We start from the raw sequence: 17830 nt of genomic DNA, 5'->3' as shown, positions 1-17830 counted from the left end.
ATAAAATAGCCAGATTTCAACTTATTTGAGTATAATTCACAGTAGAAATCTAATTTCAGAACTAGAAATGTTGCAAGATCAATAGGTATCAGTTTTTTGAAGTATCTGTACTTCAAAGTAATAGAGTGGTTTCCTAGGGTCCTTTCGGGAGCACTTAGTTTAGTCACCATTCCCATCCCTGTGGTTAGCACGGAAGTGCCTGGCTCAGCAGTCATTCAGCGACCAACTCCTGGCGTCTGCTGCGTGCCAGGGAGAATGAGGCCTGGTGTCAGCACGGAAGTGTCCATCCGGTCTGGGCTCCTGTAAGTAGGGTGGGAAAAAAGCACGCTTCAGACGTACACACACACACACACACACACACAATGGAATGTTACTCAGCCATAAAAAGAAGGAAATCTTGCCACTTGCAGCAATGTGGATGGGCCTTGAGGACATTGTGCTCAGTGAAGTAAGTCAGACAGAGAGAGACAAATACTGTGTGACCTCACTTACATGAAAAGAAAAAAAGCCAGCTCCTAGATACAGAGAACGGGTTATGGCTGCCAGAGGTTGGAGTGGGTGAAATGGGTGCAGGGCTCAAAAGGTACAGACTCCAGTTATAAAAGTAAGTCCCAGGGATGTGAGGTGACTGTAGTTATCAACACTGTTTTACATATTTGAAAGTTGCTAAGAGGGTATGTCTTAAAAGTTCTCATCACAAGAAAAAGAAATGTGTCACTCTGTGAGGTGTTGGGTGTTAACTAGACTTACTGTGGCGATCATTTCACAGTATATACAAATACTGAATCATTACATTGTACACCCGAAACTAATACAACGTTACACGTCAGTTAAAAAACACACACTTTGCATGCACTGTTACCGTATCTATGTTTAGCATTTGGTAGGTGGGGAGATAATTCCTCAATTAATGTTTCTTAGCCTGCTCCTCTTTTTTTGCGTATTCTCTTTAGCGCTGCATTATAACTTTTTCATCCAGGAGGCCCTCGGAGTCCATTGTTGCTAGCAGCATCTGATAAATACTGGGTTGATTAATATGAAATTATTTTTGTTGTTCAGAAGGCTGAATAGCAGCAATTTCCGATGATTCATCCTAATAATACTGCCTCATTTTGAGTAGTTTTCTCTCTATATATAAATTGGTTTAAAATTGACTAGCATTCATTGATTAGATGCCTTGTTTCCTAAGTCTGGGCAAAAACACAAAGCAGATGTTGAAACCCTATAAACAGGGAAGTGTATTGATTAATATCAAGAGATTCTAGGAAGTCAGATTTTGGGGAATTTTTTCCTTACTGAGAAAGGAGGAAAGAACTGATGCTTTCTGAGGCATCCTTCGTAGAAACGAATCTGGGGCTCCTTTCAGATAGCGAGGGTTTTCTAGTTCCTGCCCAACACTGGCTGCTGCAGGCCGGAAATCTCAGTCCTCTTGGGTGGCCACATTGAAGTAGAGACCCCGAGGAAGCTCAGGCACTCACTCCCGGCGGGCCAGGTGCGCCCGCCCTTGCTGGGCGGGGAGCCGGGGTGTGGCTCTGTGTCCCAGGAAGTAGCCCTGAATGGGTGCGCTCCCTCCTGCAGCTCCTGCGGCTGCCGCTCATGAGCGTGACCTCCTGTCTTAGCTGGGTGATGTGTAGGACTCGGGAGGGGCCAGGCAGAGCAGCATGCGGAAAACTGACAGAGTCAGCTGGATGACACAGAGGCGTGAAACTGTAGCTCGGGCTGTCTGTCTGCTAACACTGCACAGTTAACTATTTTCAAACCGATTTGCCCAGTTACTCAGAAGTTTTCCGGCAGGTTGAGTGGTCAGGTGCACAGTTTAGTTGACCCCGTGCACACCCATTCCACAGGTGCTGTGGGTCGGGGGACAACAGCGAGGGAAGGAGACGCGGAATGGGGAGCGCCTGTGCCGTGGGCTCGGTAGGAGAACGAGGATGAGCAGGGACCGTAAGGTGTTGCATTTCATGTTTACACGTACGCGTATTTACCTGTCACGTGTGAGTTACTTCTACACACTTAATAGAGAACTAACTACGTATAATGCTCACATCACAGGTATTTCCATTTCCTTGTTTTTCACTAGTCTCTCTTCTACCAGAATTCTGTATCCACGGGAGACCATCACAGAAATCAAGGCAAGAGCGGGGCTCCTGCTTGGGAAGCTTAGAGAAAAGAACGTGGCTTTTGGAAAAGCACTTTGAGGATGTGTCAGTGCAGTGGGTTTTGAGAGGTGGGCGAAAGAGGTCAAGGTTGCCGCCTAGGTTTCTGTCTCTAAGCCGCTGGGAGATTTGCTGAGATGAGGAGGACCAGGCCTGGAAGAAAGTCACAAGTTCTCTTGGTGGCACGCCAGGTTTCAGGTGTCTGGGAATTTCAGGTGGAAAGCTCAGGTGGGCACGTGCACATGTGTGGTTCTAATGCTCAATAGGAGACGCAGAGAGTGTTTGCAAAGCCTGGAGTCAGAACAGCTGTTAAATGCCGTCTCAGCTGTGGTGAGAGTGGCCTTTTTCAGTCTCTGGGCTCGTGGCCAGAGCTTGGACGGTTCTCCCCCAAACCACGCGTCCCAGACTTTTCATTTACAGAGTGTCCAAGGCCAACCACTCATGCTGTAGGTAACATCTGATAGTCAAGCCTTGCTGCCCTTGAACCCATTTTGCTTCTCTTCAGTTTAGTTCCTGTGATCTAAAACCATAACTGATACTCTTCCAATCGCCTGTAGTTCCACACTTGGCTCACCTGTCAGAACCCCAGCCCTGGTTAAAACCAGTGTTGGCCTACCAAGCAGGCTTTGGCCCGCACTTCTTTCCTGCGGCCACTGCATTTGTGGGAGTCATCAGGCCCCATGCCTGTAATCACGTCGGCTGGAGACGGTAACGTTCTGACCCAGCCCTGCTGTCTCCTGAGCTCGGGTCTATATCCAGCCTTATGCTCAGTGGTTCAGATCGGGAGACTTGCGGATCTCAGGCACGTTCAGAATTAACGTGACTTTATCTTCCCGGAGCCCGCCCCTTCTGTTTGCCCGCTTGTTCCACCCAAAACTCGAGTTGTGTCGACTTCCCGCTTTCCCTGCCATCTCGAGCATCATCCAGGCGGCCATGCGTGCCCGGCGCCGGTCTTTCTGCTTCCGTTCTCCCCCACACCTTCTCTGCAGGAGCAGAGCCAGCTGTTGAAATAAAAGTCACCGGCCCTAGGTTATCTAGGGCCTGCTCTCTGCCCGCCGCCGCCTCGCGCCCTGGGCTTCATCTCCAGTAACTGCAGCCCCTCTGGAACTGGATCCCCCGCTGACCACAGCTCCTAGCTGTCCAGCTCACTCTGCGGTGTCCCAGATCCAGCAATCCTTTGACCACACTGGTACCTTCAGGCCACTCCAGGCAGGCTGTCACTGCCCTGACCCACCAAAGTATGCCACCCCCTCCTGATTCACCTGCTCCCACTTCCCTGACTGCTGAGATGAGCAGGCCGCCATGGGATGAGGTCCTGTCCCTGCCCCTCCAGATCCCCGCCCTGGTCCTGTCTCCAGTCTCCTGGCTTTGCTTCCTGTCTGTGTGCTTCTCACACCGAGGCTCAGGCGGCCCCTGCTATTCTCTAAGACCCTCCTCCGCCTCGCTTCTCCCGGTCTTGGCCATTTCAGTTCAGTGGTAACTCTTACCTCTCAGTACATCCTGTTGGTTCTGTTTTCAAAACAGGTCTGAAATCTGACTACTACTCACTCCTTTCTGCTTCTACACTTGTGCAGCAGTGCCTGGGTCCCATCACCTCTCGCCTGGATTATTTTGGTGGCATCTCACTGGATCTCTCCTGCTCCCTTCATACTGTTCCCAGCATAGCGGCCAGAGTATTCCTGTTAAAACCTATGTCGGATCACAATATTCCTATTCCAGGCCGCCCCAGGGCTTTGCCTCTCACCAGGGTGGACCCAATTGCTTCCTGTGGCCTGCATCCTCTTGCCCCCTTCCCCAGACCTCATCCATTACACATCCTTTGCCCGCTGGCCCCCTCAGGCCACACTCCTCTCTCTGGCACGCCATGGACTGTGGGCTCGCCACCCTCCACCATCCAGATGCTCATGGTTTATAAATAGAAAACTCAGATAAGTGAAAAGGCTCCCAGAGATCACCTGTGATCCCACTACACAGAGAAGAGAGGCATGGCTGGTTTGTCTTCACTGTGCGTTGGTGCGTGTGCCTGCCTGTGTGAGGCCCATATCCTGTGCTCTACTTTTAAAGGCATCCACACTACGACAGATTGCCTTGTCTTATTTTTTCATGTAGCACTGTGATACGGATTTTCATGTCAGTCAATGGGATGTGCACAGCAGTCTTAGGACATCTGGGTAGCAGACACACTGCAGCGTGCATGGCTGGTTGTGGGGTACTCTACACACTTCCGTGCTGAACCTCCTTGTTGCTGGATCTTTGCATAGTCTTTCATCATTCCTAAAGAATAATTTCTCAAAGGTTGTGGTTTTAAAGTTTTTGATTTCTTATTGCCAAATTGCCTTCAGAAAGGGCGTGTCGACTTCCCCTCCCAGGTTGGGATGTGTGAGTGCCTTTATGTCCCCTCCTTTGCCGACTCCAGGTCACATGCGAATATAGCCCTTATATTTTTAATGCCTAACTGTTTACCACATGTTCTAATAAGCCAATTATTGCTTTACCAATTTCTGTTTAAGAAATAAAGCTCGGTACTGCTGAACTGTATACTTGAAAATGGTTGCGATGGTATATTTTATGTGTATTTTACTATAATTTTTTTTTTTAAAAAAAGAAACAAAGCTCTGATAAATACAACATTTGGTGAACGGAGGCGGTATTAAGTGGTGGCTGGACAAGAAATGTTCCTTGGTGTTGGCTGTTATTGCTGTGGTCTTTACTCATTGTTGGCTCTAAAAAGATGTTTGTAATTTTATCATGCAGGCCAAAACACTAAGAAAATTGATCCAACAAACATTTAGACAGTTTGCCAACCTTAATAGAGAAGAAAGTATTTTGAAATTCTTTGAGATCCTCTCCCCAGTGTACAGATTTGATAAAGAATGCTTCAAGTGTGCCCTTGGTGTAAGTATGGGGACTTGGAAATAGGGTGGGACTAGGTGTGATTTCTTTTGCTTTTTCTTATCCATGTATATCTAAATTTCTGATTGAAATCTAATTTGTCACATTTTTAACAACATGAGAATATTTTATCATTTTACAGTGGGGAAAAATACAAAAAGAAAATGTGTCAACGTGAGACTAAAACCATCCTTTTTTAATAGCATGCCTAAGATTTTTTTTTTTTATTCCAGCCCAGCGAGTCATTGATTAACTGTTCTCTAAGGGCTCGTTTACCTATTCAGATAATCTTCCCAAAGAAACCATTGGCTTGAGACCCACTGGAATGAGCACAGTCTGTCTGTCTCTGCTTAGGCTCAGCAGATGCAGCACCATGAAGTTGTAAATATTTTGTATTATTTGGTTACAAAGATCAGTAGCAAGCTAGTCCAGCCCCCCTTTGGTCCTTTAATATGCCCATGGTTCTTTATCTAAAATATCTTTTTCCTTCTGGTACCTTTGCCGTCACCTGTTTCACCTTCAAGTCAAGCTGGATTATTTCGGTGGAGCTGGCGATTGGCCCCGAAGAAGGAATCAGTTACCTCACAGACAAGGGCTGCAACGTAAGTGTGCTTGGGACAAGTCTTGGGAGCGGCCTGTGTGGAACACACCTCCCGTCGGACCTGATTGTGGACAAAGGGGAATCAAAATAAGGAAATGAGGATTCTCTTGGAAAAGACATCATTCTGCCATTAAAGCTTTCCGTTTCACAGCGTTTATTGCTCAAGGGAATGAAAGGAAGAGACAGCCTAGGTCGAAAGTTTTTGAAATTCTTTAGTCAGGAAGGAAAGGAATCACACAAATTGCACATATGTTGGTGAGATCTGAATGGGGTTGTTACAGTTTATCTGGAGAAGTTTTAGATACTAATTTCTTCATTCAGTTCTACATCTAATTTAAGTATATTTGTACTTGTATCATGTCCTTTGAAACAGCCTCTTCTGGCTCTTTCCAGGATCAAAAAAATCACTAAGAAAAGGGCAGCCAGCCCAACAGAGGAGGATGTCCAAATAGTTAAGACATAAGTGAAACGACGTTCAGCCTCATAGTCATCAGATAAATGCACAGTGCGATACTATTACACATCTGCCAGAATGGCTGAGATGAAAAAGATGTGTAATTCCAGGTGTTGGCAGGCATGTGGAACAGCTGGACGTTTCATACACTCTGTGAGGGTATAAAGTGGCACGACCTCTTCAGAAAGCCCTGTGACGTTATCTGTCTTCTCTTTGATTTGTAGTCTCTCGTATTCTCTTGCAAGGTTTTCTTTGTCCTTTCACATTTAGCCCATGTGGAATTTTGTGTATGGGACAAGGTGGGCCTGTGGTGTGTCCGGAGGATGGGCTCTGGAGTGTGCAGCCGGGGTTCCCAGTGGGTCACTCTCATGCTGGCCTTGTGACTTTGAGTCTATTTCTTCACAGCTGGCTTGTGTTTCCTCGTCAGCAAAATGGCAATAATAATTACAACTCCCTAAGAGCGGCGGTAGGAGGATTAAGTGGGTACTGAGTGTGCAGTGTTGAGGTGAAGGCCTTGCACAGAGGAAGCACTTAAGAGGATGCTGGCTGCTGGCATTGCCCCCTTGTTGCTCTTCTTGTTGGTATCCCAGTGAGCAGCCAGCCGTGTCAGCACAGTAATCGTATCTTTTACCTCAGTTGAATTTCTGCCATCTTTGTGATCTAATTCTGGGTCCTCTGTTCTGGTCCAAGGACACAGTTCTCTCTTTCTGTACCGACTCCATCCAGATGGGATTGCTCCGGGTTGGTGCTGCATCCCTGTGTCATCTTTTTTTTGTACACTTTCTGCACATATCGTTTTTCTTTTGTACACTTTCCTGGCTGTTACTGGCTGTTTAGTCTTTCAAAACCAAAGTTATAGAATTAGCAGAAAATTCTGTTGGGATTCCAACTTGTTTGTTAATTTGTGAAAGTAGATATTAGTTATCTGTCCAAGAATACGGTATGTCTTTCTATTTGTTCAGGACTTTTTTTTTTTTTAATTATTTATTTATTTTTGGCTGCATTGGGTCTTCTTTGCTGCGCGCAGGCTTTCTCTAGTTGCGGTGAGCGGGGGCTACTCTTCGTTGCAGTGCGCGGGCTTCTCACTGTGGTGGCTTGTCTTGTTGCGGAGCATGGGCTGTAGAGCTCAGGCTCAGTAGCTGTGGCGCACGGGCTAGTTGCTCCACGGCATGTGGGATCTTCCCGGACCAGGGCTTGAACCCATGTCCCCTGCATTGGCAGGTGGACTCTTAACCACTGCGCCACCAGGGAAGCCCGTTCAGGACTTCTTTTACATCCTTCAATAAAATGTCATAGTCTTTTTCGTATAGATTTTTTGTATTAAGCTAATTGATAAGTATTATAGAGTTTTTGGCCTTATTGGGAAAACTTTTTTTGGCCATTTCCAATTTAAAATTCATACTGTGAGCATAGCAGAATATACTTGATTGTTGTTTATCATATATTCAGCAACCTTGTTCATTTAATAAGTCATTTTTTATTAGAATCTTAGATTTTGTAGGTATATAATCATGTAATCAGCAAAAAAAGAATAGTTTTAACTTTTTTCTTTAATCTATGCAGTTCTTTCCTGTTTTCATATTCACAGGCACCTTGAAGATCATGTTTAATAACGGGTGGTAGAGGATATCCCTATCTTGTTTTAGGTTTTAATTTATCAGTTAAAAGTATGTCATCATTTAGGATAATTTTTGATGTTGGGTTTTAGTAATGTATCTTTTTTTTAAAAAAAATATTTATTTATTTGGTTGTGTGGGGTCTTAGTTGCAGCACATGGGCTCCTTAGTCGCAGCATGCAAACTCTTAGTTGCAGCATGCGTGTGGGATCTAGTTCCCTGACCAGGGATCGAACCCGGGCCCCCTGATTGGGGGTGCAGAGTGTTACCCACTGCACCACCAGGAAAGTCCCTTTAGTAAAGTATCTTTCATGTTTCTAAATTATGCCCTTCTCTGCTTAGAATTTTTATTAGGAGTGGCAACTAAATTTAACTGAAGGCTTTTTCAGCCTTAATGATATGATCCTGGTTTTTTCTCTTTTAATTTGTTATTATTTTATATTATCTTGATTAGATGTGCTGATATTGAGCCATTTAGTAACTCCTACTTGGTTATGTTATATTATTCTTTTGAAATAGTGATTTATTATATTTGCTAATATATAGAATTTTTGCAACTATTTATAAGTGAGATCAATCTAGTCTTTTTATATTAGCTCTATGAGGACATGATATTAGAAGTTACACTAATTTTATCAGGCGAATTAGGGGGCTTTTCATCATCATTTTGTGGCCTGAAATATTTTAAGTCAAGGTAGAGTTGTGTGTTCTGTGAAGGTGGATAGAATCAATCTATGTAACCATTTGGTGCCTTTTTCAATGGTGGGTGTTTAACCATTTTTTCAACCTTTCCAGTAGTAATAGATCTATTCAGGTTTTCCATTTCTTGTGTCAGTTTTGGTAATTCATACTGTTAGCGTTTCATCTGCTTCTCTACATTTTTAAATTGTTGCCATGGAGTTCCATCTTGTGATACTCTTATGATCTTTCCAGTAACTTTATTTCTGTATCCTTTCTCAGTCCTAAGCTTGTCTATTTGGATTTGTCTCTTCTTCTCAGATTTGCAAAGGATTTATTTCAGCTGCTTTTGAAGGACAGGCTTAGCGGTTAGGGTTATAGCATTAATCTATTTGTCTTCATTAATTTCAGTATTTATCTTCACAGATTTCCTTTTCCTAATATCTTTTGGTTATTTTTATTCTTTCCTTCTGCTGTTCCCTTTAAGTACTTCTTTAAAATTTATTCTTTTTATGTGGCCGACCTTGAGGGATAATGTCAGGATGAGTCAGAAAAACAGTGGGTTAAAAGAAGGAATAAAAAATAAGTTAAATACAATAATTTCCATAACTCAACTTTCTTTTTGTGCTTTGGAAGTTTTTTTAAATTGTAAGATGCCAGTAATGGGAATATTTTAATATAACCATTTACTGAAACTAATTGAGATATTTCTCATTTCATGTGTCACCACTGACTTAATGATATTTGGTCCCCAAGTGTGTTAGAAGGACCCTCAGGCCTCCTCTATGACAGTGTATGTACCTTGTGCCAGCAGCTCAAACATCAGACTAGCATTGCCCTCGGTGATGCCCTTTTCCAAAATGGTGAGCAACTCATAGTAACATTCCAAAGACAGGAACATGTAATATTCCCTGAATTACACCTAAGTTGCATTCCTGGAAAATTCCATGCAGAGAGCATACTTTGTGTTTCAAAATAGATGTGGGTTCTAGAGTCAGATTTTTCACCAGCATGAATAAACACTAGGACGTTTGAAAGCCATTCAGGACACAAGACAGTTTTTCGCCATGTGGGAATTTCCTGCACATTATATGGCCTCTGACAGCCGTGGTCCTCATTCATGTTCCTCATTCTTTGGTCAGCTGAAAACAACCCCCAGGGAATGGCCCTGCCCCACTGAGACCAGAGCACATCCCATCAAGACGAGGTCCTGGTGGGGAATTAGGTCAGAGAGGCAGGCAGAGGTCAGATCAGGTGGGTGTTTGATTCCTTTTGGCTAGCATTGTACCGTTTTTACAGGGGACTTAATAGGAGCAGATTTACATTTTAAAGTACCTCCCTGGCTTCCGGGGGCTGTCTGTGTAGAGGACGAACACGGATGAAGGGACACTGGCTGGGAAACAATTGCAGGACGGATTCTGAGCACCGTGCAAGACGGTGGCTTGTACTGGAGTGGTGGCCGTGGGGATGAGGGAAAACGCACGGATTCTGGGTGTTGGGAGCTGGGCTGGACATGGGGTAAGGGAAGGAGGGGAGTCAGTAATCATGCCTTCATATTTCCACTCAGGAACCAGGTTGAATGGTGATGCTTTTGTGGACGTGAGGAAGACTGGAGGGGGAAGGGGGTCCGCTTGACTGTGCTGGGTGTGCGGTCAGTCTCTCTCCAGTGTCCACGCGGGGATGCCACGTAGGGAGTTGGATACTTGAGTCCGAGCTCAGGACTGGAGATGGTACTTGTGCCACAGGACTGGATGGTGTTCGCCGGGCAGGCCTTGCACAGCTGGGGAGAAGAACGGGGCCCAGCACAGAGCCCTGTGGCACTTGAACGTTTGTGGGTTGAGTAGGGGAGAAGCCAGGAAAAGGAAGGAGAGCCAGGGAGGGAGGAGGAAAGCCCATGAGGGCAGAGGCCACAGAGGCCAAGAGAGGGCCGGGCGTGGGGGCCGTGCTGTGTGCTGCCCAGGGGATGGAGGACTGCCCGTGGGTGTCCGTGCGCAGGGCCTGACAGAGCACAGCCGTGCCTGAGAGCAGTGCTGCAGAGACGCTTCGCTGAGAAGGGGCGCGGGGTAGGAGTCCCCTTCTGAACCGTAATTCCGGCTCAGTCCCAGTGGCGTAATCTGTGCTGAGTGGGGCGCTTGGCAGGGAGGGGCTGATGCCGGTGATGTTCTAAGAGAAAGAGGTCCTAACGAGGCCGATTGTTTTGGATAAACCTGTCGGAATCGTCTCGCGCAAACCGGTCGTTGTCATGAAATGGTAGAGGATGAAAGACGGATGGGCATATTCTGTCTGCATAAGAAAAAAGAGTTCACTCCTCTTGGGAAAGTGAACAGTGTCTCTCTTGGCCTGTCTGTGTGGGGCGGGTCCTTTGGATACCCGCCGTCTCCCTAGCACGGTTACACTCTGGAACTTGAGAACGTTTCAGAGACTTGTTCGAGCTCAGGGTGCATTGGGAGTGGGAACAGGTCCCTCCGCCTGTGAGAAGCAGAGCAGAACGCTCCCCCAGGCCAGGAGTTTCACACGGCCCCCCCCCCCCCCCGGCCAGAGGGCGAGTCAGGTCCGGGACTCCCTTCTCCCCTTCTCTGTCCTGCGTCATGTGGGACTGGTGGCCGCCTGTGCAGCCCCCGAGGATGGAGCGCCCCTCGGCCAGCAGGGGCGCAGAGAGCAGACACGTCCCTGACCGTGAAGTGAGCAAGGGGCCCTAGGAGGTCCGTGACCGCTCCTCAGAGGGAGAAAGGCCCCCAGGCGACAGGGACAGTTGGCTTCCTCAGACATCCCGTCCAGGGAGGCGTCCTCAGGAGGATGAGGTGGGCTTGGGACCATGAGGACTGCGTCTGTGGTCCAGAGTGTTTGCCTTTTCTTCCCAAAGCCCACACACCTGGCCGACTTCAATCAAGTGCAGACCATTCAGTATTCAAACAGCGAAGACAAGGACAGGAAAGGGACGCTGCAGCTGAAGATCGCAGGAGCGCCCGAGGTAAGGAGGGCTCAACGTGCGTCATGGTGGGAAGACGAAAATAAAGCGCTGTTGTAGAAATGATGATTGTTTCTGGATGCAGGTGAAGTATTCATGGGTCATCAGAATCACAGCTTTCTCTAATGTAATAAGCGTTACGTTACAAATAATAATGATTAAATGCCCTCAAGAATAGGAAACAGGTTTAAAAATTAATGGAGCCTTATTGTGGAGGTGCTGGAAGATTATCATGAATTACCAAGAAAATCAACCTCTTAGAATTATATAAATTCTGTAAACTATGTTACAGTGTTATTTCCCAGACTGTGCAGTATGTGACATTCTCTGGGGGGTAATAATTAGGAAAATAACCGCGGCAGCAGCTGGTACTTTCTGCCACATATGTCCCCACTGTCCGACACTTAACACAGAAGCCAAGGACAACACGTGGCATCCTCAGAACCCAGCGGAAGAGGCACTTTGAGATACTTTGGTTACCCCCAGTCTGTAGATGAGGGAACCAAGCACAGGATGGTGGCCACGGTCCTAGTAGGTGGTAGACATGGAGTTCACCCCAGACAGTCTGGACCCAGAGCCTCTTCTTAATCAGCACGTGGTGTGGAAAGTAAAGGCAGGCCTGGCACGAGAAATGAACATTTGGCAAATACTGCATAAGGTGACCTTTCTGAAAGACGGACAGAGAATACTCACATACTGAAGAGTCTGCACAACCTGGCGGCACACGCAGGTTTACTCGTGGGCGAAGCCCGTTCTGGGGGCTCACCCGGTCCCACGCGCACACCTGGGCTCTGCTCTGCTGCAGCCCCTGCTGGGATGGCTTGTTTTCAGTGCTCCTCACGTCTTCTTGCTCCTACTGCCTTGGGATCGCAGCATTTCTAGGCTCCAGGCAGTTGGTTCTCAGAATTAAACAAATGATGCCATGAAATATTGAAACCGTATTGCAAATTGAAATTTCCTGAAAATATCTCAGTAATTTCTTGTTTGCACCATGATTTTCAGGCTGTCCTCCTTTCTGTTTGCTACCCCCAAATAATACTTAGGATAATGCAGGTGAGATAAGTTGTCCCTTTGGAAGGAGGTTATGAAGACTACATGAGTTAGGACATACTTGTGTTTGAAACGGCTTTGATTATCTCCTGGATAACATTTAATGATAGGTTTTTAGGAAATTTATCATAATTGCATGTTTAATTTGAGAAGTGTGGTTTCTAAGCTCTTAGGCAGAACATGCTATGCCTGCTCAAAATAATGAAATTCCACTAATTTTCTTTAATGTCAGAAAAACTACGATGGATGGTTAATAAAAATTTACTCCACGTTTGTCTAGTTTCTAAAATAAGCTCTACTTTAGCTTACTAATTTTCTAAATTCTTTTCTTAATTAGAGCGTGCCTAAGGGACCAGACGTTCTGAAGGGAAGTGTTTTTTCCACCTCTTTTTATTCTAGAAAGGGAGTCTCGGTTTAAGTGATTTTTCTTTTTTTGCCTGGGTTTGCCTTCTGTCACACATTCTAGGAATAACGTCCTTAAATATCAAACTTCCTTTTTCACTCAGACCTTACGACAGATCTTGTTTCGCTCCCGCTCCTCTCTGCGTTCAAGTGTATCTAGAGATCTGATGTCATAGTGCAGCTGTCCCTTTGATTACTGCAAAGAACAATAACGGCTCTCTCCGGGTCTTCTCCCCTGTCCAGCCTCTGACGGTGACAGCACCGTCCCTGACCATCGCCGAGAACATGGCCGACCTGATAGACGGGTACTGCCGGCTGGTGCACGGGGCCACGCAGTCTTTCATCGTCAGGCCCCAGAAAGGTGAGCTCTCCTTCTGTTCCAGCGCCCCCTCTGAATCGTTAGCCGAGCTCACCCCACAGCCTGCCGTCCTTCTAGATCGCTCTGTGAAAGTGAAGAGTGAGTGAATAATTCAGCCCAGTGGATCTGTATTCTTGCTTTTCTAGGGAAGTGACCCAGCTCACAGCCTAAGAGCTGGGTTTGGACAGAGCTTAAAGGAAACATTGTGTTTAGACCCTTTTGTTTTGAGCAACATGCTTAACGTATTTTCTAGGTTACCGTTAACATTTTTAAACAAACTTTTGGGATTACGTTCTGGGTCGTTTTTTTTTTTTTAAGTCTCTTGTAACTCATGATAAATAAAGTCTCTTTCCTATTTTTTCTCATAGATCTCAAAAGCTTAGAGCAGTAGTTCTAAGCATGATGTGATGAACCTTAGAAACATGACTGTGTCTCTAGCCTTTCACAAGGCAGTAAGATGGGGTGTTTCAGAGGATTTGGATTTCTGAAATAAAGCAGGAAAAAGCTGGACTTTGGAATTGTGTTGACCTATGGGTTCAAATCCTGAGTGCATGCCATCTGCAAAGTACTTAACTTTCCGTGCCTCAGTTCCGTCCCACAAGACACGAAGAGTGGTCCCTGTCTTGTGTAGTCGTGGGGGGACGGCCCCGTGTGTAGGTGGCTTGGGGCCGTGCTGGCACGTACAGCGTCAGAAACTTCAGTGTTGCTGTCGTTGCAACGCTGCTGCTAGTTTCAGTGTGATCTTGACACACTGGATGAGCCGTGGCTTGGAGATTCCTCGTCCATAATGGAAGAATGGTACCTACTTTATAGCGTGGTAGGTGGGTCCACAGGATCCTTGCCAGCACTCCCCTCTGTGGGTAGGACGATCCCTGGAGGGAGTCGGGGACGGCTGAGCGGTGAGCGAATGGGGAAGCGTATGTGGAGACACACAAGGGAAGCAGATGACAAAGCCCTGAGCTCCAATCGTAGACACAGCAGAGGGCCCTGCCTGCCCAGCGGTCGAGTTCTCTGTGCTGACAGCAGGTGGAGGGCGTTGAGGGAGGGTGTGAAGCAGAGGCATCATTGGAACCTTTGTTTAAAAGTTAGTGTCAGGGTGTTGTGCTCTGAAAACGGTATCTAAAGCCATGAACCAAAAGGCCAGTAAGTGCATGGGTTCCAGGATGCGGCTAATCTAGCAAAAATGTTTTTCCCACTATGATCAGACCAATAAAGCCTCTTCATTTATTGTTTTCCTAAAATATAGTGTGTATTTATCATAGCTTTCTTTATGTGAAATATAGTAATGAAGTTGCTTTTAGAAATATCTAAAGGCTACTCTCAGTTAAAATTTTTGCATCCATGAGCTTTTGAGTTTTCATTTTGTGCTTTAAATGGGGGTATGTACCTTGCAAACATTATTTAAATGTTTTGGGAAAGTTGCTTCATATAAAGATAGTATTCTATGAAAAATGTTAAATGTGCCATATCGCCTATCTTCTTTTTAGTGAATAAGTTTTAAATTTCATCCTGATTTACCAAAATGTTCTTCATCAGTTTGTTGGTACACAAAAAAATAACATTCAGACATTAGTCATTAAATGTTTGAAGCTTTAACATCTTTCTGTGTTGGTTTTTAATTGGCTTTTTTTCCCCTCTAGGGAGAAACATTTTGATATCAAATCTCATGAAATGAGATGCATTAAATTCTTCATTCATATGAAAACAGCATAAATGAAAATGCTTCTCATGAAAACCTAGTAGGGCATTGGTTGTTACCAATTTTATGTTGCCTTTATAGAATTAATTATTGAGTCTGATAATTTATTTGCTTTATTCTAAATCACAGCATAATGTACTTATTACATGACAATTTTATAATAGGTACCTAAAGTGAGGTTATATTGCCCAATTGAAATAATATTTTCAGTCAACTGTTTTAATGGATTATAGTCAGACATACATGGACAAGAGCACATGTGCATTTTTTAATTTAGTTTTTTTTTAGATTTCAAATAAATGTGAAACACGTTTCCACAACTCTAACGTACCATTTTCCTGGGATGTACTTTAAGTAACGATTATGTACGTACCCATCTGTCCTCTCTAGACTGTAAACTGCTTAATGGTAGGGAGCACGTACACGTTTGCGAGTGTTAACGGTTATAGTGACGTGTAAGTTCTACACCTGAGGTCTGATGTGCCCAGATGCACTTTGTTAGCTCTGTGATCCACCATAATTGCTTTGAATTTAGAAAGTGCTTTTAAAGGTGGTATCATTGGGGCAGAAAACTGAGAGTCACAAGTCCGATGCCCTGAACCAGGTTCCAGCAGAGTCGCTGTGTGACCTTGGCCCTTATCGTGGGGAGTTATCTGACCTTTCCTTTACTTGCAAGAAAGCTCAGTAGCAATTTTTCAATCTTAGTAAAATTCAATCTTAGTAAAATTCTCCTCAGAGGAAAGAATTGTGCGAATCAGGGTCATAATTTCATCGTTCTCAAGGAGGGTTTCTGTACAGAGGATGGTGGTAAATACTGCACATTGTGAGGGTGGGGCTGCTCCTAAGCCTGACACAAAACCCAGAAGGCACGGAGAGCAAATCCGTAGAGTTCATCGGTACGTAAGTATGAAAGCGCTTCTACTAGTAAAAGAAATGCTTTTTAAAGCCGTGACACAGAAGGGGAAACATCTGTAATACATACAATAAAGAATTAAAATCTCTCATTTTTCAAGTGTTCTTCTAGCTCATTGAATAAGAGGGTAAAAATGGGCACCTATAGAAGAACGGACGTACACTGTCCAGTAAGCGTATGGACACAGACAGTGACAGATAGCATTCTGTGTCTGTTAACCTGTTGTTAGATGGGTGGAAAGACCGTGATACCCATTCTTGGTGGGGCTGTTGCGAAGTGCCCTCCACACTCCACTGTGTCGGTGTGAGCTGGGACAGTGCTTTCGGTTGCTCCTGGCACTGCCGGCCCCTCCTGGAAACAGCCCCACAGAACCACTGATGCGGCGCCCCTGCCGCACTGTCTTCGGTGGCACAAAATGTGGAACGACCCCGGTGTCTGCGGGGGTGGAGCTAGTAGCTAATAAATAAGGGAGTGTGAGATGCCATGCAGCTGTTTGAAAAGACGAGCTGGCCCTGTTTCCGTGCTGAAACCTACATGCACGTGTGTGTGTATAGCCAAACCTGTGTGTGTTTATAAGCATACAAGGAGTCTGGTAGTCTGGAACGTTAAGTGTGGACGATGAATACCCCTAAGGAAGGTGGAATTGTACGTGAAGGCGGGGGGGCTTCAACTTGTCTACATTATAGACCTTTATGATTAGATTTGTTACAGTGAATCTGTATTGATTATTTAATTAAAAAACAGTAGATTAAAACTTTTATTCAAAAACTAAAAGCCTCAGTTCTAAAAATGAAAATTAAAGTGTGGGTTAATACAAAGATGCATCCTGAATCCTAAGGAATTTATTTCTGAGAAATAAGAGACCACATGAATGCCATGAGAAAGCATGTGTTACTCATTCAACTGATAAATTTAAAGCAGTGTCAGAAATTAGCTCCTAGAACTGGGCATTTTAGTTAGTGAGAACTTAGAGATTTTTATAATGCTGCTACTCACAGTGTCTGTTGCCATTTTTCTCAATATTCTGCTACGTTTTTGTTTTCTGAAAATTGACTCTCTTACGCTCCTTCAGTTGTTAATCACCTCATTTTCAGCCTTCTTCCAACTCCTGCCCAGCTTCTTATAAAGTCTGTGTTAACCAAATATTTCATAGTCTGGTTCCTTTTTCTCTGCAAGGCAGTAGAAATTTCAGCAGAGAGAGTAAAACAGCTAGAAATCACACGGACGTGTCATTTGAAAGCCCATATGATTAATTGACAGTGTTGAATGTGAGTAAGGTGGTGGTGGTAGCATCCATGGGGTAATAAACTAATGATAGGATTTTCCAGTTATTCTAAGTTTGGTCTTCACGGTATAACGTGGTTATTTTGCTTGAAATTTGGATGTGAAAAAGTCATAGTGAGGAAATTTGGATGAAGTTTCTGCAGTGTATTGGGTATTATGCAGTGGCTATGAGTGCCAGGTCCTCTGCTGGGTGGGGGGTGGCCTGTGGGCGGGTTAAGTCTGACCTTCTAAGTCGTCTGATAGGTGGGAAGCGCTCTGCTAATGCAGCAGAAGCACAGGAAGGCCATCCAGAGCCACGTGGGGTGTTCCAGGAAGGGCTTCTTTGAGGAGGTTGAGCTTGAATTGAGCTTTGAAAGATTGAGGGATGAAGCTTCCACCAGAAGGAAGAGAATCTTTCAAGGGATGGAATGTGTGAAGGCATCATGCGGTGTTCAGGGCCATACGGCCTGCACTCACACGGGACCGGGGCATAGGAGGAGGGACGGGAGACCTGGACAAGGGTAACCTGTGGCCTGGGGAGCGAGGGGAGTGGTGGGATGGGTTTACCGCCAGATTCATCCGATAAAAGAGATTAAAGCAGGGGCCTCCATGCTTCCTGGTTCACGGATGAAGGGGAGGGAGCACATCTCCCCCGCCCCTGAGCAGAGTCCGGAGCTTCCCTGCGATGCACTGGCCAGAGCCCAGCCATGACGGGGGAGTCTGCCACCGTCATGGGGGCCTCGGCACCTCCCGAAGTCGAGTCCACAGGACACTTCAGGC

General features: G+C 45.5%; 1 protein-coding gene across 11 annotated transcripts in view; it reads left to right on the top strand.

The window, feature by feature from the left end:
• PTK2 (protein tyrosine kinase 2) overlaps positions 1 to 17830 on the top strand; it is a 255666-nt gene that overhangs the window by 140679 nt on the left and 97157 nt on the right. For all 11 annotated transcript variants that reach the window (XM_068525379.1, XM_068525378.1, XM_068525376.1 and 8 more), the window contains 4 exons: positions 4911 to 5051; positions 5573 to 5650; positions 11261 to 11368; positions 13061 to 13178. In XM_068525379.1, coding sequence (XP_068381480.1) covers positions 4911 to 5051; positions 5573 to 5650; positions 11261 to 11368; positions 13061 to 13178 — 445 coding nt within the window. The remainder of the gene's footprint in view (positions 1 to 4910; positions 5052 to 5572; positions 5651 to 11260; positions 11369 to 13060; positions 13179 to 17830) is intronic.

The sequence above is a fragment of the Eschrichtius robustus genome, chromosome 17 (genome assembly GCF_028021215.1).
Source record: "Eschrichtius robustus isolate mEscRob2 chromosome 17, mEscRob2.pri, whole genome shotgun sequence".
Classification (NCBI taxonomy): Eukaryota; Metazoa; Chordata; class Mammalia; order Artiodactyla; family Eschrichtiidae; genus Eschrichtius; species Eschrichtius robustus.
This window is presented reverse-complemented; position numbering and strand designations above follow the sequence as displayed.